Source organism: Sus scrofa, chromosome 13, assembly GCF_000003025.6.
Source record: "Sus scrofa isolate TJ Tabasco breed Duroc chromosome 13, Sscrofa11.1, whole genome shotgun sequence".
In the NCBI taxonomy this organism is placed as follows: domain Eukaryota; kingdom Metazoa; phylum Chordata; class Mammalia; order Artiodactyla; family Suidae; genus Sus; species Sus scrofa.
The window spans coordinates 94,314,899-94,336,466 of NC_010455.5; the positions used below are offsets into that span (position 1 = coordinate 94,314,899).

At 36.2% G+C, this 21,568-nt stretch overlaps 1 protein-coding gene across 2 annotated transcripts in view; it reads right to left on the bottom strand.

The window, feature by feature from the left end:
• The window catches only part of DHX36 (DEAH-box helicase 36), a 51,544-nt gene that overhangs the window by 16,109 nt on the left and 13,867 nt on the right, over positions 1 to 21,568 (bottom strand). For both annotated transcript variants that reach the window (XM_021069687.1, XM_021069688.1), the window contains exons 6-17: positions 21,225 to 21,304; positions 20,175 to 20,249; positions 19,868 to 20,034; positions 18,355 to 18,436; positions 14,079 to 14,219; positions 13,711 to 13,813; positions 12,964 to 13,051; positions 10,436 to 10,491; positions 8,848 to 8,912; positions 7,993 to 8,136; positions 5,345 to 5,462; positions 4,276 to 4,374 (exon numbers count right to left, since the gene is read on the bottom strand). In XM_021069687.1, the coding sequence (XP_020925346.1) occupies positions 4,276 to 4,374; positions 5,345 to 5,462; positions 7,993 to 8,136; positions 8,848 to 8,912; positions 10,436 to 10,491; positions 12,964 to 13,051; positions 13,711 to 13,813; positions 14,079 to 14,219; positions 18,355 to 18,436; positions 19,868 to 20,034; positions 20,175 to 20,249; positions 21,225 to 21,304 (1,218 nt within the window). The remainder of the gene's footprint in view (positions 1 to 4,275; positions 4,375 to 5,344; positions 5,463 to 7,992; positions 8,137 to 8,847; positions 8,913 to 10,435; positions 10,492 to 12,963; positions 13,052 to 13,710; positions 13,814 to 14,078; positions 14,220 to 18,354; positions 18,437 to 19,867; positions 20,035 to 20,174; positions 20,250 to 21,224; positions 21,305 to 21,568) is intronic.

Sequence of the window (21,568 nt, forward strand, 5' to 3'; positions counted from 1 at the left end):
TGCAGAACAAAGAGGAAAGGATGTACTTTTCCATAAAGTTTTGGTCAACTGATCTACTTATCTAAAAACTTTGATTTTCTACCTCACCTACACACACACACACAAAACCAACTGCAGATAGATTACATACATAAGTGTGAAAAAGAACACAAAAAAGGTAAAGCAATACATCCTCATGACTCCAGGATAAAGACTTACTAAAGGACAAAAAGCAGTAACAATAAAAAGATTGACACATTTGATATTAAAATTAGGAATTTGTCAAAAACACTATTAAAAAGTAGAAAGGTAAAAATACAAACATGTGTAATACACAGTTGACAAAAGGCTCAGACCAAGAGTATACAAAATGTCGGAGTTCCCATCATGGCACAATAGAAACAAATCCGACTAGGAACCATGAGGTCACGGGTTTGATCCCTGGCATTGCGGTGAGGTGTGGTGTAGGTCGCAGACGCGGTTTGGATCCTACGTTGCTGTGGCTCTGGCGTAGGCCAGCGGCTACAGCTCCAATTTGACCCCTAGCCTGGGAAACTCCACATGTAGCAGGTGCGGCCCTAGAAAGACAAAAGAGTACACAAAAAGTATACTATGTCACTTTACAACAGAAAACAAGCATCAATAATTTATACATGAGACTATCCAAATGGGCAATAAACATGCCTAAAAATTCAATAGTAGTCATGGCAATGCAAATTAAAACCACAACTACTATACACCTATCAACATGCTAAGGGTTGTTGGCACTTCAGAGCTCTGAGAACTCTCTCCTACCACTAGCACTGGTAATAGTGTAACTAGTCCAATAGCTTTGGAAAAATGGTTGGGTGTTAGCTATCGAAGTTAATCACATATATACATTACAACCAAATGAATTCACTCCTAAGTGTATATCCCTGAGAAATACTTAAACATGTACACCAAGAAGCACTGAATATTAAAGAATATTCATACCAGTACTGTATGCAATAGCTTCAAATTAGAAATAACTATAATGCCTTTCAGTGGTAATATAATAACAGAATATGGTAAAGAAATGAAAATGAATGAACTAGGGAGTTTCTACTGTGGCTCAGCAGTAATGAACCTGACTACTATACATGAGGATACAAATTCGATCCCTAGCCTTGCTTAGTGGCCTAAGGATCTGGCATTGCTGCAAGCTGTGGTTCAAGACTCTTCCGTGCTGCTGTGGCAGTGGCATAGGCTGGCAGCTGCAGCTCTAATTCAACCCCTAAACTGGGAACTTACATATGCTGTAGGTGCTAAAAAACAAAAAAGAAAGAGAATGAATGAACTATAGCTAAAAGCAATTAATACACATGAATCTCAAATTTTTCAGTAAAAGAATTCAGAGCCTAGTGTCCCCTTTCAAAAATTAAAAATAAAGCTCAAAAAACACCCCCCCCACATCCTATATAAATTCACGTAAAGTTTGCAAAGGATTAAATTAAACCGAGCTCTTTACAAAGGCGTATACTGGAATGGCAAAACCAAGAAAAGCAAGAGATTACCATTCAAGTCATGACAGGTTATTTTTGGGGACTGAATAACAGCAGAATGATTGGAAGAGTATGAGGTGGGCTTTTAGGATAATGGAAATGTTTTTAACTTCTTAACATGAATAAAAACAACATAGTGCCTACTTTGTAATAAATCATTAAGCTGGACTTTTTTTGTCTCAATTTTTTTCAGGTGAAGTACAAAAGATTTACAACGTTTCAGGTAAACAGCAAAGTGATTTAGTTATGTATCTACATTATCTTTCAAATTCTTTTCCATTAGGGGTTACTACAAAATATTGACTATAGTTCCCTGTGCTATGTAACAGGTCCTGTTTTTCACCTACTTTATATATAGTAGTGTTTAATCTGTTAATTCCCAATTTCTAATTTCTCTCTCCCCCTATTCCCCTTTGGTAACTGTAAGTTTGTTTTCTACATCTGTGAATCTATTTCTGTTTTGTAAGTTCCTCTGCATCATTCTTTTCTTTAGATTCCATATATAAGAGATAACATATGTCTTTCTCTGACTTGTTTCACTTAATATGACGATCTGTAAGTCCAACTGTGTTGCTACAAAGAGCATTTTTTCCTTCTTTTTTATGGCTGAGTAATATCCCACTGTATATATGTACCAAATCTTCTTTATCCATTCCTCTGTTGATGGACATTTAAGATGCTTCCATGTCTTGGCTACTGTAAACAGTGCTGATGTGAACACGGTGGTGCATGTACATTCGGATTATGGTTTTCTCCAGATATATGACCAGGAGTAGGACTGCAGGATCATGTGGTAACTCCATTTTGTTTTTTAAGGAACCCCCATATTGTTTTCCACAGTCGCTGCAACAATTTACATTCCCACCAACAGTGTTGGAGGGATTTTCCTCTTTTTCCCCATACCCTCTCCAGCATTTATTGTTTATAGACTTTTTTTTTTTTTTTTTTTGCCTTTTTGTCTTTTTGTCTTTTGCTGTTGTTGATGTTGTTGCTATTTCTTGGGCCGATGCCACAGCATATGGAGGTTCCCAGGCTAGGGGTCTAATCGGAGCTGTAGTCACCAGCCTAGGCCAGAGCCACAGCAACGCGGGATCCGAGCCGCGTCTGCAACCTACACCACAGCTCACGGCAACGCCGGATCGTTAACCCACTGAGCAAGGGCAGGGACCGAACCCGCAACCTCATGGTTCCTAGTCGGATTCGCCAACCACTGCGCCACGACGGGAACTCCTGTTTATAGACTTTTAAATGATGGCCATTCTGACCAGTATGAGTTGATGCCTCATTTAATACTGGAATGGCAAGCTGTATTTCACAATAAAAAGGTTAAGGTTTTTTGCTTTTTTTTTTTTTTTAATGTAGGGTTCAGACCCGTTGCTGGCAAGGATACACAGGGCCTTTTTTTATAATTTTGTTGCCTGCAAATGGCTAATTAGGACTGGTTCTTAAATTCAGTTGGGAGAGAGCAAAGCCCATTCTGGCTTCAGAGTCCAGCTATCCTGTGGTCATCTTTCTCCACCACAGGTAAGGTGATTCTCTGATCACCACATCTGGCTCTCTATTGCTATGTTTTATTAGATAAAATTCTGGAGGGGAAGAGAGGTCAGTAGTAAAACTGCACAACTCCCTAAAATGCCAATAACCTCACTAAATCTAACTGAAATTCCAACAAAGATGGTCAGATAAGTTACAAAGGCTTTTCACTTAAACAACTCATTATTCCCATTGAGCTATTTCAATGTTTTCATATGGACTAAATTCTCAAAATTATCTGTATAGATTGCTCAAATAAAATTGAGAAGTGAAATACATCTTTAGCATCCCCAACCCAGCAAAAATCAACAGAATTTTAGCACTGACAAAAAAATGTTTATTTCTGTGATGTTCATATGGTAGCTACCTACTGAGCATCTAAAATGTACGTGTGACCAAGATACAGAATTTGTAATTTGTAATTTAATTCCAATATTTAAATGTAGTCATGTGACTGGCAGATATCTGTGTTGGACATCACGGCTCTAACTTCTTTCTCTCCATTCTGGGCACTGACTCATAGCCAGTCCCATGCCTCTTCTCAATGTAGTCTTGCGTAGGGATGGCTACCCACTAAGTGGTCACTTGACTAAAGACACTGCAACTAGTTCCTTAAAATGCTGACTTCATAAAAGAAACCAAAGAAAAAAGCTGTTAAGAATAAAATGATAGGTAGAGGATATATTTTGGAGAAAAGCTACCTCCATACTGTCATTAAGTTACTTGGATTTGACAAACGCTCTACATACATGGTAACCAGAAAGAGAAGAATAAACAGCTAAATTCATTTCCAGAACACAAATGAAGGAGCTCCCACTATGGCACAGTAGGTTAAGAACCTGACTGTAGCAGCTCTGGTTGCTACAGAGGTGTGGGTTGGATCCCTGGCCCACTGAAGTGGTTTAAAAGGACCCCGCATACGCTGCAGGTACAGCCATATTAAAAAAATATATACAAGTGAAGAGGACCCATAACTGAAAGATTTCAAGACTGTATGTAATTTTAAATCAGGCGTACAATGAAAAAAAAAGTATGGAAAGAGCCCAAAAAGATAAGAAAATCACACAAGTATCATTTCATAACTTTCTGATGTTTCATACTCCAAGCTGAACAAAGAGTGAATCAAATTTGACACTACACATTCATTGGCCTACCTTGCAGTAATGAGAGTAAATTGTATAATTAGCTGGCTTGCTTACTTCACACTCTAAGTTAGAATTAAAAACCAAATCAAAATTACCAGTTCCATCAGATGTTTTATGGAGAGTGACACTGCTTCATTCGATGGTGGATCCATTAGCCTACTTAGAAAGTAAGCAATTCCCCCTAGTCTTAAAATCTGTAGCAAGACAAATAATTAAAATGTCATATGTTAAGAGTTTAGTCCTGCTTATGTCACTCACTTGAGTAAAGCATCAAACCCTAATGTGAGTTTCAAGTTATTTAACCAAAATAAGTTAAAATTATCTATGATTTATAAAAAACATGTTTAAAGACCAACATACTACTAACACCCACCAGCTCCATTAATGATCAAAGTAGCTGGTTAAAATCTCAACAAACAAGCTGACTACCAATTACCTTTGAAATAAGGTGGCTGGCTGGGTAATTACATCAAAATATATAAGATGTTGAAAAATGCTGAGTAGTTTATAATGAGGAATAATCTTAAGATGATGTAGTTAACAAAAGCTAAGATTTAGTCAAAACTATGTGCCAGGCACTGTTTTAAAAATTTTATGTGAAGTTAAATAACTTGCCAAATGTAACAGAACTAGTTTGCCACAGGAGATGAGATGCAACCACAGGTAGTCTGGCTCCAGAGCAGTACATAATTAAAAACTGTTTAATGAACATCTCATGGAAGCTTAAAAACAGTTTGCAGTTGACCTTTGAAGGGGTTTGAACTGTATGGGTCCAACTTACATGCAGATTTTTTTTTTTTTCCAATAAATACAGTACTTGTACTTTCATTTCACAGATAACTTTAAGTGTGGGAAAAGTTTGTGTTCAATAATAGCTCACAATATGTGGAATCAAAAAAACAAAGGTTTGAGTCCTGATTCCATCCAAACTGTTTCAACTACCCACCCCTGGGTGAGTCATTTATCCATTCCCTTGAAGAGAAGGCAGTACATGGTTTTCGGCACCCTTAACTCCCAAGAAGCAAGAGGATCAATTGTACTACCACACAAAAACAAATTCATGGTAAAAATTCTTTCTGGCAAGTTAATATACTACTTTCTTCTATAAAAGATGCTGAAAATTGGAACCCCATTTACTTTCTTACTTTCTTCCACCTAATTTACCTTTATTTGTAAACAAAGTTCTTCCAAAGGTGTTCTCAAAATTTCTGGTAGTTGATAGTCATCTAGAAGGCTTGCTCTAAGACCATTATACAGATGATAGCAATGACCAGGTTGAACTCTTAAAAAAAAGGGAAGAGGAGAGAGTATTATCAGTGACTTTTTAAGAACTCCAGAGTTATTTCTTACAAGCCATATGGTAACTAATTTACTTAATTACTTTTTCATTTTAATTAGTCATATATAGTCTATCTCCCCATCTGTGTTTTTTTTTTTTTTTTTTTTTTTTTTTTCCCCTTTCCTTTTTAGGGCTACACCTGCAGCATGTGGAAGTTCCCAGGCTAGGGGTTGAATCAGAGCTGCAGCTGTGGGCCTATGCCACAGCCATAGCAACACTGGATCTTTAATCCACTGAGCGAAGCCAGGGATCAAACCCACATCCTCACAGATACTACATCAGGTTCTTAACCCACTGAGCCACAATGGGAACTCCTCCCCATCTGTTTTGACTAAATCTACTCACCCTTAGTCCTAGTTTTAAAAAATACAGACTCCCTTCCCCTAACAATAATTTAGTTCCCTATTTCTATCTTACAGATTCCAGACTGCCATGCACAACAATAGCAGTACACTGAGGTTAATCTCTTTGTGTCTTGTGAGCATTTTATGCACCAAATCCTGGCATTATGTTCTCCTGTCTATATTATTTTAAAAGCATTCAGGTATGCATTACTTAGCGAATTTGCAGGGGATGTTGGAAACTCTTATTTTTTACTGTTTGCATCTAGTGACCTGAATGATAATATTCTTTGCATAATGCTAAGGATAGATGTGAAGAGGTGAAGAAATGCATGCCATCTTCAAGCAGAATAAATATTTGTAGAGGAGCTTGTTATTAAAGGAGAGGGAGGCCATTTTTCTATAGGAATAAAAATAAATTCTATAAATCTTAGCTATTTCTGTCATGAGTCTACAAAGACCCATTATCTACTATATAGCATGCCTGTAGAAACTAAAAGAGAGCCTTCTTCACATAATTAATATAGTTTGCTCTGGACTTCAAAATAATTATCAATCTAATTAGGGTTTGTTAAAGGAATTTATACATACAGAGGACTATTTTCAATTAGAATTAAAGCACTGTGATTCCAGTTAACTTTCACCAGGATAATGGGGATAACAAATTAGATACAATGTAATACTTCATTTCTATAACTGTTTCATGGATCAAACCTAAGGCCTAGTGTGTTTACTGCTCATTTATAAAAGTGTGGCAAAACCCATTCACCACTGCATAGACTTTTTGAATCAATATTCAGCAGTGATGGTCTATGTGGGAAAATCCCAGTCTTGCTAGGTTCCCAATCAAGTTATCCCTTGTTTACTGATTAGAAGGTACATTAAGCACAGCACCAACTGCATAATCTAATAAACCACCTAGAAGTCAAGTCACACTTCCATAATCAACAAAGATGATATCAACTGAGTCAGAGCTTTAAAGATACAGTACAAACTTTAAACAAATGGTTGATAAAGTGGTCGGTAAAGTTTTCTTTCCACTCTCCTTTCCTGACTTCAGTGAATATCTAAAGATTAATGGGAATCTTTTTGTTTTACCAATAAGAGGCAAAGGAAAAACTCTAAAGAAAACTCCAGACATGATTCTACTACTCAAATGAGTAAAGGTGTAAAAATGTTGTCAAGTATACATTAAAACAAATAATAAGTGCAATTATTTGTGTTAAAGGCAAGTCTTTTTTCCTATCATTAGGACAGATATTTTTATTTTTCATTCTATCACCACACCAATGGGACAAAGGTATTTTCATTGCTAACTGATAGTGAGTGGAAAAGCTAGTAGAGCTGTGAAGTATGGTGATTAGAAGCCCACACTGTGGAGCCAGACCACATGGATTCAACTTCTGGCTCGCCTACCAAAGAATCTGGTGACTTTGGAAAGATGAATTAATTTCTTTGCGCCTTAATAATAATAAATTACTTCGTAGCATTGTGGTGAGAATTAGGCAAGTTAATGTATGTAAAGTGCTCAGAAGATGACCTGACATTCAAATGTTATTAGCATACCATTGTTAGTAATGTATGCTTAAAAAGAAGAAATTATAACTAATATAATAAATAAAAATATTAATTCTAATAAACCATATTGATAGGTAGAAAAATCACAAAAGAAAAAACTTGGCAGATAATTTTTCCAAAGCAACCATGATGTAAAGAGCTTCCCCATTTAAAAATGTGTTTGCAGTTAAGTTTTTAGAAATATGAAATGTACCTCTCCTAAATATTTTTATTTTTTTATTTTTTTCTCTTTTTTAGGGTTGCACCTGCAGCATATGGAGGTTCCCAGGCGAGGGGTCTAATCGGAGCTGTAGCCGCCAGCCTACACCACAGCCACAGCAATGCCAGATCTGAGCCCCATCTGCAACCTACACCATAGCTCATGGCAACGCTGGATCCTTAACCCACTGAACGAGGCAAGGGATTGAACCCATAACCTCATGGTTCCCAGTCGGATTTGTTAACCACTGAGCCACGACGGGAACTTCCTAAATATTTTTAAACGCCAGCAACCACATTTTGCTACATAAAACTTTCGTGTGTTCTAAAGGCTTCAGTCAAAGCTCCCATCTTACCTTCCAGCTCGACCTTTCCTTTGTTTGGCATTAGCTTTACTAACCCACTCAGCAGACATTGTACTGATGTTGTTCTGTGTATCAAAGTGTGTCTCCTTTATTTTTCCTCCATCTATCACATAAACTACATCATCTATGGTAATGCTGTTTGGAAATAGATACATAAAAATGTTAGAAACACATCAAAAATACACTAACCTATAACAGGCCTACAAATGGGGATATTTAGAGCATTTTTTTAAACTGAATCAAACTGACTGAATCAAATTGACTCAAGATTTTCACCACTCTTCTCACATTTACCAACATAATGGGGATCAAGCAGCAAATCACAGGCAACATCAGCACTTTCAGTGGTACCAGTCCTACAGATCACAGGCTAAACTGCAATGTTCCCACAGCCAAACTTCATAGTTTGCCTGAGGACCCTCACACCTATCTTTGGGGGCCCTCCAGTACCATGATTAAGTATCAGCTTCTATAGGACAATCTGCTATAGTGACTGTACTGATATATCACTATCTCTAAAGGGATTATAATACATTCTAAGGGCTATATATAACTAAGACCAAACTGCCAAACAATTCCACCCCCAACCAGAAAACCTGACCTCAGTTCCCATGCGTTTCAGGAAAGCTTTGAAACATCCACTTTAAAGGCTATTTCTAAAAACTCAGTACAGGTTAATATAACAACAACAAACCACAAAACCTATGTTCACTACCATGACTATGTTAAAATAGCTTTTTTTTAAGAGATTACAAAGTATTTTACAGAAAAAAAAACTTAAGGTGTGTTAATAATTTATGGGGCTCAAACTAATCATCAATAGTCCTTAATTAAAACAATCTTTACCTAGTCTCTGCAATGTTGGTGGCAATTACTATTTTCCGAACACCAGGAGGGGTTCTTTTAAATACCTGTAAGATAAAATACAACAAAATCCTAAGAGTGAATTAAATTCTGATACATCATTCTTGCAATCAGAGGAATTACTTTAGATATTGTTCATTTTGGCATTCTGTGTTTACTCACTGACATATGCATCTAATATTCACAGATATATTTATAAGATATGTCATCTTCAATACTACAAAATCCCCTTTTAGTAAACCAAACTAAATCTTTCACACATGTCACAACCTTATCACAAACAAGTTTCAAATGAAGTATGATAATTCAAATTTATAATGTGAATTTATATATATTTAAATAACATAAATTACTGTGATATTTAAATATAATTTTAAATTTACGGTTTTTAACAAATGCTGGTGAGTACAAATGTCTTATACAGGCAAGCTTTTAAGGGAGAGGGACAGAAGTTAAGTTTAAGAATTATGAATTACCCGAAACCATATAAGTTAAGATCACCAACCAACCAGGTAGAGGCCTAATCATTGGAAGTGGAATCACAGTCAGCTGACCATGCCACCATACACTAGAGATCAAATGATTTTTTTTTTTTTTTTTACAAAAAAAACAAAACAAAACAAAAAAAAACCCTTTAAATGGAGAATCCTACAAAAATGTCATGATGGCAAAGCCACTCAAGTAGAAGGAAGACATGCAGCCATGTACCACTTAGCTGAAAAGCAAAAAAAGCACGAACTTATCCCCTCATTTATAAAAAGGTTAGTCAAAAGACATAATGTTGTTTGCCAGTCTAGTCACATACCCTCTAGCAAAGGATAAATAATTTATGGTTGGGGTGGGAGATGGAAGTACCTCCACACCAGAAGCTCTTTTGTCTATCTCTGGAATCAAGAGTTTTCTCTTTTCTTCCTTCAGCTACATCTAATCTAGCTGGTTAAGCCTTACTCAGGACTAATGTACCAGCAAAAAGGGTATTAAAAAGGTCTCAACACAAAAAGTCCTGATATTTTCTCAGAAAAGGTGTGAAAAAAACAGCTCCATCTCATTCTAATAGGACCTGCAAGCACCACAGTCTAGAAAATTATCTTGCCTTTGAGCATGTAGTATTCATTCTAACTGAAGAAATCCCTAAATGTGACACAGCCAAAACATCCAAAACCATAATAATACACTACTGAAATCTCATACCTGAAAGTATTCCGTTCAATCAAAATCTCAAACATCAAGCTGTATGTAGCACATAAAGATTATTAATTTCTGGGCTGGAATATTTTTATTGGTACTCACACACCTTTTCATTTGGGAAACCAAAAAAATATTGGTGAAACCAATCTTTAAACATTTCCCTAATGTCGACAAAACTAATCTGATTTGTGGATTATCCTCTCTTAATTCGTTTTTGAGCAATCACCCCCTGAAGGCTCACATGCAAAGGTTCGAAAGAAGTTATTTTATATATGGATTACTATTTGAAAATATGTCTTAAAAATAAAATATAACAGAACACACAATAAGCAGTCCTTAAAGCCTGCCTCAGTTTGAGAGATAAATAAATTTAACAACATACCTGTGTCTGGTTAACTGTAGGCATCAGTGAATGTAAAGGTATAATAATAAATCTGTCTGAAAATTAAAAAGCAAATTAAACTTTAAGATAAATGGTTGCAGGAAAGCTCCAAAAGACATACATAGAATAATTCTAGTGCTAAGCCACAACAATTTTTAATTTACATTCCTAAGTACGATTAGATCAACTTTATTTTCTGTCCTTGACATTTTTTCTGTTATTTCATACGCTCTAAATTCTTATAGAATGCTTAAAAGTTGGAAGCAATCTCCTCAAATTATACTAGAAAATACATCACTAAGTCTACACCCATACTTCCTTGTCCTGCTTAAAAATAATGATGTAAAAAAAAACAGTAACATTGGTTAAATGTGATACATTCCAAAAGTGACCCACATTTCTAACATAATTTTGTTAGAAATATAAGAAATTTTTTATGTATGGTTTAAGTTTCAAAATGAAGTCTCTTAGGTCCTTTTATGATAATTAGGAAGCAGAGAGAAACTTTGGCAGTATAGTGATGGAAGGAGGGAAAGTGTTAGGGAAAGGTAAATTTGTTAGAAATAGCACCAGTGTCCAAGTAACCCAAGCTATTTCCCAAGAACTGTTGTCATTCAAAGGAGATATGGTGCTCCCCAAATACTTTCTATGACCCTCCTAAACTTAAAAAGTAATAAAAAGCTATCGAGCAACAGGTACTGCTAAAACAGAATGCTCTGAATTACTTGTCCTGTGACACAATATGAAATACATCAACTCAAAATACTTAATTCTAACGGAGTCGAGCCTTCAGATTTAACTTCTAGTTTTCAGAAAACAGAGGTGAGAGAGGATTAAATGAAATGACACCATAAAGATTCAGAGGAATCCAGAAAGTTGGACCTAGTCTTTTTCACCATAGGGAAAATTTAAGAGGAGAATGGGACTGATGTTCTAAAACTACAGTAAGTAATCCATCAGTTTGACTTTTTCTATAGTTGGAACAAGTGAGATGGGAAAAACTCTTTGGGGAAAAACAGGAAAATCTGGTTATAGACTGGATTATCAGATGATATTAAAAATTAGTCTGTTAAATTTTTGAAAGTTTTTTTAAAAAGAAATTAAGCTGGTGGTATCTTGAAAATAATTCATTTAAATCAGAAAAATTAATGCAGTTAGTAATCTGTAATATCACGTCCTTTCCCTACTCCCCTCTGAAATGATTTTCATTGCATTTTTCTTGGAAAATATATACACATTCATGTTTTTTAGAACTATAAGATTATCTGATACCATTTATGATGGGTGAGAAGAAAGCAAAGTTTGAAGGTTCAGCCAAAAATACTCCAGTTGTTTAAAAAATTCAGTTGTATAATTTAATCACAATTATACTTCTTCAATACAGAAAGCAGTATTTCATTATAGAGAAGTCATAGTAATCAGCAAAAATATTTTGCCAGGTAGAGAATAGTAAATAACTTTAATTATAATGAGTGCTTTGAAAGCATTACCATGATGGGATTTAACAAGGAATAAAATCTAGTTTAGCCATTAAAATTAGATCAAAGCATTTTTAGGAGTTCCTGTCTTGGTGCAGCACAAACAACCCAACTAGGAACCATGAGGTTGTGGGTTCGATCCCTGGCCTTGCTTGGTGGGTTAAGGATCTAGCGTTGCTGTAAGCTGTGGTGTAGGTTGCAGACGAGGCTTGGATCTGGCATTGCTGTGGCTTTGGTGTAGGCCAGAGGCTACAGCTCCAATTAGACCCCTAGCCTGGGAACCTCCATGTGCCGTGGGTGCAGCCTAAAAAGACAAAAAAAAAAAAAAAAAAAAAAAAAAAAAGACAAAAAATATATGTATTTTTAGTAGTTTTGTTAAAAAAGCACTTAACAGAGGAATGTTAGGGAGTATATTTAGAATTGTAAAATACTAAATGGAATTTGTTTTGTATTTTACTGAAGTTAATAATGACTCCTGAAAAAGCTAACTGAATTTTACAGCAGAAAAATGTCCCTGTGCATTTCCTTAAGACACAAGAGGCTACATCTCTCAAAACATGCTGTCAAACAATCATCATCACCTAAGGGATTTTTCAAAACTTTAGATGTCCAGGTCACAGTCTAATACTTGGGGTAGGGATGCAGTCTGAGTATCTACATTTTAAAGAAGTGCCACAGGTGACTCTGTTGTATAGTCAGGGAAAGGGTGTGATATTATAAATTACTGAGCTAACAGAAAAATTCAAATTTCTTTCCTGCCCAACTAAGTGCAGTAACGAGTGAAAAAACAAAAACCTCAAAGGTCAATCTTTACTAGGCAAATTTAGGAAGAGAAGGGAAAGAGTCTCACCATAATACTAAGTAAAGAACTTTACTACATACCTACCATCCTCACCTCTGACCTAGAACTTGAGAGGGGGAAAAAAGATCCAACTTTTGAAAAACCTCAACCTGGACTAAGACCACCAAGCTCAAATGAAAGAAAAAAATCAGGCTACATATGATTCAAGCACCATTCTTATAAATGTAACAAAATAATGTTTATAATACCTGATTTAAACATCACTTGTGACATCAAGAGATCATGTAAAGTGCTGATATTGTCCCAGCCTGGCAGAAAGACCAATATTGCACCATCCTATATGGAGGGAAATAACCATTACAAAGAATCATATAACAAAATATACCAAGAGTACAACTGTGAGTGAACCCTTAAGTCTTCATCAAAACTATACCAGCTCAGCTTGGAGTTTCTGTCATGGCTCAGTAGTAATGAACCCAACTAGTATCCATGAGGATGTGGGTTTGATCCCTGGCCTTGCCCAGTGGGTTAAGGATCTGGTGTAGCCGTGAGCCGTGGTGTAGGTTGCAGATGCAGCTTGGATCTAGCATTGCTGTGGCTGTGGTGTAGGCCAGTGGCAACAGCTCCGATTTGACCCCTAGCCTGGGAACTTTCATATGCCTCAGGTCCGTTGCTAAAAACACACAAAAAAATCAATAAATAAATATATAAGCTCAGGACTAGTTATAATTAGTAACTAATTATAACTAAAGAAAACAAGTTCACTTTTTAAAAACAGGATTTATAATCCAGATATTTTATTTGTTCAGTCTTTTCTTCAAACAGGTCAAATGTCTAATAAATCTTTTGTTATTTTGAAATTCCTATTTCTGGTGTCAAAAGCTAGTTCTTTCATGGGCTATTTTTAAAAGGCATTTAAGAAATTTTTATTTTTTCATGGCTCTGATACAAAAATAAAATTGAAATTATTTCATTTGAAGAAAAACAAAACTAACCTCTTCTTCCAAAACAATGTATCGAATAAGGGCAGCAATCAAATTCAGGTCAACTTTATCATCATCCATCATTTCCATAACATCTACAGTACTTGCAGAATACCTATCAAAGTCAAATAAAGTCATGAAATACTTGAGTTTCCTGAAGTTTAACTTGCTATAAAATCTTAAAATTGATTCAATCTGCAAATGGGAACACATAATAGATAGGAAAGAATTACTGGGATTATAATTGTGTTTACAAATCAATCAGCATAGTATTCAACTGGAATATGAGGCCTGCAATGCCATCCTTAAATATATACAAAGTTAAGAAAACAAATCTCTTTGTTTTAGCCATTAAGCCTCTGTTATTTTCAAACACTTACTTTTTTCTGAGTTCTCTTAAATAACTTGGCCAGCGTTCCTTATAGATTGCTTCTTTTTCTTCTTTTTCCTGTCTATTTACATGCCCTTGCATGAAACCCCTCTTAAACTGGGATCTGAGTTCTTTTTGTTCTGGAACATATCTAAAATAAAGACATTCTTAAATAGCTTCATGTTTTTGAAATTCTGGTTTTAGCTAGTATCTGACTTTTTACATTTCTGATTTTAAGAAGAAATTTTAAAGAACATCTTCACTATTATTTTCTAGTGAATGCTAAATATCAATTTAAGTATTCATTAATACATAAAATGACATTTTAGGTAAAAATCATTCTTCCTTATCAAAGTATATAAACCTCTAGATGATCTGTAGCAATCAAAATTTAGAAATAACTAAGGGTAACTTTAAATTTGCTTTTAAATTAGAAGTTAACATTAATATAAGTCCAAAATAATACTAATGACTGCCTAAAAGACTCAGATTTTGAATACAGGAGGTTTCCAAACCTGAGTGCACATAAGAATCCCCTGGGGAGTTTGTAAAGTAGACTCCTATATCCTATACCTTGTGATTCGGATTCAGTAGGTCTGGCTGGGGTCTGGTAATCCAGGAATTTTAATTATTGCCCCAGGAGATTCAGACAGTGTAGCTATAGATCTATAGACCTACATCTGAGAACTGTTTAATTCTGTTCAGTCTCACAGACCTAGCTAATGGCAGAGCCAGCATCAGCATTCAAATCTCTTATGTGTCAATCCTGTACTACACTATGACTCCACCAAGCTGCAGTGACTGCTAAAAAGAGGACGCATCTGCCCAAGAATCTTACCTACCACAAGTGGGTTCTGAAAGGCACAGAGGTGGAGAGAAACAAAGAAAAATGAACCTAAATTTAACCCCAAAGCCCCTCAAGTTCACCTAGGGGACAGCATCTGGATGGAATGTGAGATTTGGAGCATGGGCTTTGTGAGTCGGACAGAATGATTCTGATGTCCTTGCTCTGCCATTGACTAGCTGTATGACCTTGGGCAAGGTAAAAACCTCTGGCTAGTTCCTTTATATGAGATCATTACTCTCATAACAGCATTGGCATGAGGATTTTTAAAAAGTGATAAAAGCACAGTGCCTGACACATAGCAGACACCCCGAAAGTATTAATCAATCCCCTTCCCTATTCAGTACCTGTGACCCAGGATTCCCCTAAGTCTTCGATACATATAGAGGCACCAACGTGAAGTAGGGCAACCTGAGACAGAGATTAGTCTAGTCAGCAGGATGGACCCACAGTTGGCTCCCTTCCCAGCAATTCCAAAACCAGAGGCAACCCCCCAACCCCAGTACCCAATCACAACCCTCCATAACATCTCACTCTACTTTCTTCCCTACTTCCCTATAATGCAGCTCTTCCTCCAGGAAGGGACTAGCTGGGGTCTTCTGATGAAAACTTCTGTCCAATGACCACTCTCCTTCCACTCCCCTCTTAGGGCTGACTATTAGAGACAACATTCTTTTGCTTCAAAACCTCATCCACCCACCCCCACCCCCCACTACAATTTCCTGTACACTTCCTGCCTTCTAGGGAGCTTAAGAAAGCAGTTCATCTTTATGTAATTTTAGATTACTGATCCCTGAAACTTTGTTTTCATTACTGTCAAGCTGTTGCCTACTATCCTCTTAGAACACAACTGGTAAATGTGCTAGGGTAAGAAGAGGGAAACATGGTAGAAAGTGGAAAATGAGGAGGGAGAGCACAAAAATTTATGAGCATTGATGATAAAACCAGAGTATGGAAGACCAACACACACTCTTTCACTTTTGTTTCACCAACACACAATTCCCTCTTTACTACTCTGAATTTCACAGCTTTCCTGACATATCTAGCCCATACCTACTTTATAAACTCATTCCTAATATACACTTCACTTCCCCAGAAGAGTTCAATTACACCTTAAAGTAACAGCTTATATGCCTCCCTATCTAGATTTAAGCTCTGAGAGTGTGTACCAGGTCTTTCCTTGTCTTATGCTCAGATCTTACTGCACAGTGCAAGCCATAAAGTTAAAAAAAATTGTTAAATAAATGTCCACCCAAAATTCAGCTAACTTTTCTCCATGTAAAATACTCAGTAGGATCTTTGTTCTCACCTTACCACTATCACTTCCTGGCTTCCTCCTTTTAACAAGTAAGGTGTGAAGTCTTGAAAAATTTCAGCACAAATGTTCCTATATCTATCTATATATTTATTCAGGTGTTTACTATAGACCAGGCACTGTGCTATGCACTAGTTACAAAGATGAACAGGACAAAAATCCTTGACCTTGAAAATTTGAAATATAGTGCAAGAGGCAAATATAAAGTGATACATTACATGGCAATAAGATAAATGTTATATGAAATATGATAAAAGTGCTCTGCTTGTCTAGCTGAGAAAGTAACTCACTCTGTGAGAGGGACTGGAGAAGGCTTAATGTGCAATGAAGCTGGGACTGCTCTTACATAATCAATAGTGGAGAAGGTGGCAAATGTAACTCTAAAGGGAGGAAATAACAAGTAATAAGCACAAAGTCATCAAAGAAAGGGCAGGAGCTGGCATAGTAGAGAACAGTGCATTAAAGATGGGCAGACCATAGGGTGCAGGAGGCTAGAAAAAGACAGGGCCAGTCTATAAAGAGCCTTGGGGTGACTGGCTAAAGAACTGGAACTTGATCTGATGGGCTGTGTTCTCCCAGCCCCTTTCTCATCAGGGAATACTAAGATAATTTTGTTCAGCTCTTTGAAAAGCCTGCTAGTAGCTAATAGCTAGAGTGTTGAGGGGATCTAAAACTTGGGCCCACCAGCTGAGGTACTCTATTATAAGCCATGACAAACCAATAAAGGTTCTTAAATTGAGTTTTCCTTCCCTTTTTTTCTTTTTTTGGCCGCCCCTGCAGCATATGAATGTTCCTGGGCCAAAGACTGAATCCAAGATGGAGCTGTACCCTACACCACAGCTGCAGCAATGCCAGATCCTTAACCCAGTGTCCCACAGCAGGAACTCCTTAAAATTAATTTTCAAAGAGAAATCTGAAGGGGCTTGCCCTAGGGAAGAAAGTTCACATGACCAGCTTTTTTAAAGGAAAATATTTGGCAGCAGTTGTGAGAATGAAGACCGCCAAGAGAGGAACTATTATATTAACACAGGACAGATAAAACGACCTTAAAGAGAAGAAATAAAAATGAGAAGGTAAGTTCAAGGAGAAAGCTCTCAGGAATTTCCTGGGGGAGAGTGGGATGGGATACCAAATGACAAGAGTAGTTTAGTTACTAAGCATGTAAAGCAGTTAACATATCCTAGTAATGTAGCAGCTTAATAAACGTCAGCTCTTCTGTTCTACAGCTTGGACAACTGGGTGGAGGATAACAGCAGTAACTGTTATGAGGCATACTAAGCAACAAACATTGTTTTAATTTTTTGGCAGAAGCATGAAGGGGGAAATCAAATACAAGATCAGGAATTTTTGTTGAAAATGTGGAGTTCAAGGAATCTGTGATGCTGCTGAGTACTGAGTTAGGTAACATGTTGAGAGTTCAGGAAGAACTTCGGCTTTGCAATTACTGTTCTGAAAACTGTGAAAATATGGAATTATGGTCATAGAAAAGGGGACTGCACAGAGATACCATAAAAGGCTGAGGAAAGTCTGAGAACTTGAGGGGAAAATCGTATTTTGACAGGATGGAGTGCCCACTGTGGCTCAACAGAAACGAACCCAAGTAGCATCCATGAGCATGTGGGTTTGATCCCTGGCCTCGCTCAGTGCGTTAAGGATCTGGCGTTACCACAAACTGCGGTTGTAGGTCAAAAATGCAGCACAGATCTAGCTTACTGCGGCTATGGTGTAGGCCAGCAGCTGTAGCTCTGATTTGACCCCTAGCCTGGGAACTTCTATATGTCACACCTGCAGCCTTAAAAACAAACAAACAAAAACCAGGAAGGAGAATGAGAAGAGATTCAACACTAAAGACAGAGGTTCCCAAACTTTACTGCCTGTGGAATCTTTAACCAATAGCAATGCCCGGCTACCAGCCCATACTTTGTAATATAATTAAAGTATGGAGTGTAAATGTGGATTTTAAAAGGCTCCTGGTGATTTTAATGTGCAACCAAGTTTGGGAATCCCTGGTTTAAGGAAAACAAAGTTTTAAGAGGAAATGGTTAAGTGTGAGTTTCTGACACTAAAGTTTAACAGAATAGTGACATATTAGTACTTTCAATCTTTTAGTTCCTAATATTTACTTACCTTATTTTTTCAATTATATCTTCCAAAAGATACTCCACAACCGGGAAAGTAAAACCAGGTATATGTATCATTGGACAGTTACCTATTATGGTAGATAAAACATTAATCTGTACTCACAAGTTCAAAAAGTAAAATCAAGAATATAAATAGAATGACTTCACTATTTTTAACTTCAGAAAGTGATCCTGAAAATTTTATAGCTCTACCCTATTTTTCCATATTCAGCTTAATAAGAAGCAGCAGTCTAGTCTTCACTCAATACCAATTTACTGTTACCAAATTGTACACACATCTCACAGTTCTACAAAGTAACCTAGAATAACCAAAGAATAGAGCATTTTAAGTTGGATTCAAAACCCATTTAGTTAGAAGTCTATTTTGTCTTCATCACTAGCCATGATGGTACCAACAGAACCCAAGTTTTAGTGAAATCTACATAAGAAGCATGATCCCTCTGGTACCCAGAATTAGGGAAGAAAAGAAGTAGTTAAAGCAAGACCCAATCAAATATTAAATTGCTGCTTACTATTTCAGAATCACTAGTTTAAAAAAAAAAAAAGAATTCTCTTAGTACATATTGTTAACTATTATAAATAATTTATTATTTAAATGCTATATGTATGTTTTGTACCAAGCAAAACACACCATACATACTGCAAACAAAGGCCAACACTGCAGCAGAGACCAAAGTACCTGAGGTGGCACCACAACTCTGCCTTTGACTTTTGAGTATTCAATGTCTGTTCTGGATTTCTCATCAAAAAGGACTGAGACAGAAATAGACACGATATAATATGTTCAACTTAATCTCACAAGTTTGAAAGTCAACTGCATTGAACAGAAGCATGTTAAATGTGGTTCTATTCCATTTTAACTCCCTCCCTTTTCTCCACCTTCCTTCAACAATTACAAGCAGGAGAGAAAGTGAGACATAATTTTAAAAGCTTACTCTGCAGCTAGTCAAATTTAGTTTCAAATCCTCTTAACCTTCTGTTAATTATGCAACTTTGGGTAAACTATGTAACTGCTCTGAGGCTGTTTTCTCATCTGTAAAAGTGAAAATAATACTTCACAATGTATTATGAAGATTAATGAAGACATGCCAAATATACCATATTGAAGATGTCCCAGAGAAGCTGCTGGTTATTACTATTATTAGCAAACTGCCACCCTGTGATATTACATAAAAGCCACACAAGAATCACAAAAAAGTTGATAAAATTACTCCATCTGTGGTTTGACTTCAGTGATGATACTTTATCTGGTGGTAGCATCAAAAGGCTATGTGACCTCATTATGAGAACAGAGCCAATTCCACCATTTTTAAAAACAGGCCCAATTCTCTAATCTGTGAGACAAGAGATGATAGTAGGTGAACATTCAAATAAAATGAATTACTAAACATTTATTTTGACTGCTCTGTACCTACCACTGTATTAGGTTTTTTTTAAGTAACCCCAAATCCAGTGGTTTTGTGATAACTTTCTAAAATAACAATTATAATTGTACTCACCAAAATATTCTGAAAATTTCTCAGCATTCAATGTTGCACTCATCAATACTACTTTCAAGTCAGGTCGATAACTGAGAAGATCTTTAATAACAGTCATTAAGACATCTGACTGTAGATTTCTCTCATGGATTTCATCAAGCAGAATGTGACTAACACTAGACAAATGCCTACAACAGAAGTATTAAGTTTGTAACTCAGTATAAAATTTAAAAGCTGAATCAGTTTACTTATATAAATTAATAAAATCCAATTTAATAACTGCATCTTTTGATATTTAACTACACGTCCTGATTTGAAACATACTCACGGGTCGGACTGAAGCCACTGAAGGATGATTCCTGTTGTACAATATAGGATAGAACCCTGTTTCCTTGGCAACCGACTGTGAATGAAAGACATGAGTTAATTCTTAGTTTTCTTTACTAATAAATTACTAAGTACCACAAAAATTTAGAAGAACATCTTCAATGTAAATAAGGCTTTCAGCTTTTTTTCTTTTTTTTTGGTCTTTTCAGGGCCACACTAGGGGGTCAAATCGGGAATATAGTCGCCAGCCTACGCCACGGCCACTGAAACATGGGACCCAAGCCACGTCTGCGAACTACACCGTTAAGCTCACAGCAATGCCAGATCTTTAACCCACTGAGCGAGGACAGAGATGGAACCTGCATGTTCATGGTTGCTAGTTGAGTTCACTACCACTGAGCCATGACGGTAACTCCTGCTTTCAGTTTTAATGAAAATGTTCATACTTAATCTTTTAGTTACAGGAATACTTACCACAACAGAATAATAAGAAATACTATACTCAAGTTCAATACAACATTTTGTAGTTGCAACATGATGTTAATGATTTCTTTTTAAAGGCATAACTATTAACATTCAGAAAAAAACCAAATACTTAGGGGACTAAACTTTGGTTCAAGTGACTGGAAAATTGGTTCATTTCAAAAGGTAAACAATGTTGAGCTGCATAAAAGGACTGAAGATATACAGTGAAGTTGGATAGGGGGTTAAAGATATCAAAAGCAATTAAGTCAATCAGGGTCTGTGTGATGGTACCAAAATACATTGGAGGTCAATTCATATCAAGGGGAGTGATAGCCTACTAATGTATATCCAGAAAAAATGTTACTTTTCTAACCATTTCATAATGTAAAAGACATTTTAAAATGCCAATTCAAATCCAAACTTAGGTTTAAAAAAATGATTTCGTGGATTGTAAGCATCCTGTGCTGCCGTTACTTTAAGTCTAACAGTAATAATCAGCATAAAAATGGAGGAAAATCTTTCTTGTGAGTCTAACTTCAAAGTTTCACTAAAATCTACCTATAAATAAGAAGCGAACATTCTTTACCTCTGGAGACGAATTTGGTATCCAGTACTATTACCACTGCCACAAGTTTCTGCCCTTTCTGCAGCCACTCTCTCTGCAACCTTTAATTAAAGTAAAATATAGTTACAAAGAAATAATTTCTTCTAGTATCCTAAACATCTATTAAAAGCATGGACTGTTGAAATACTATTCACTGGATTTTCATATGAGTTAAGTGACTTTCTATAGCATTCTCTCTGACTTTTCTAAAAAAGTCAGAAATCATAATCTAAATTTGTAAAACTTATGTGTAATCTGAGGGTAAATAGATGTTGATACTTTTTTCTTTTTGGTGGAGATCGGTATGCTCAATTCCTAGTTAGTTA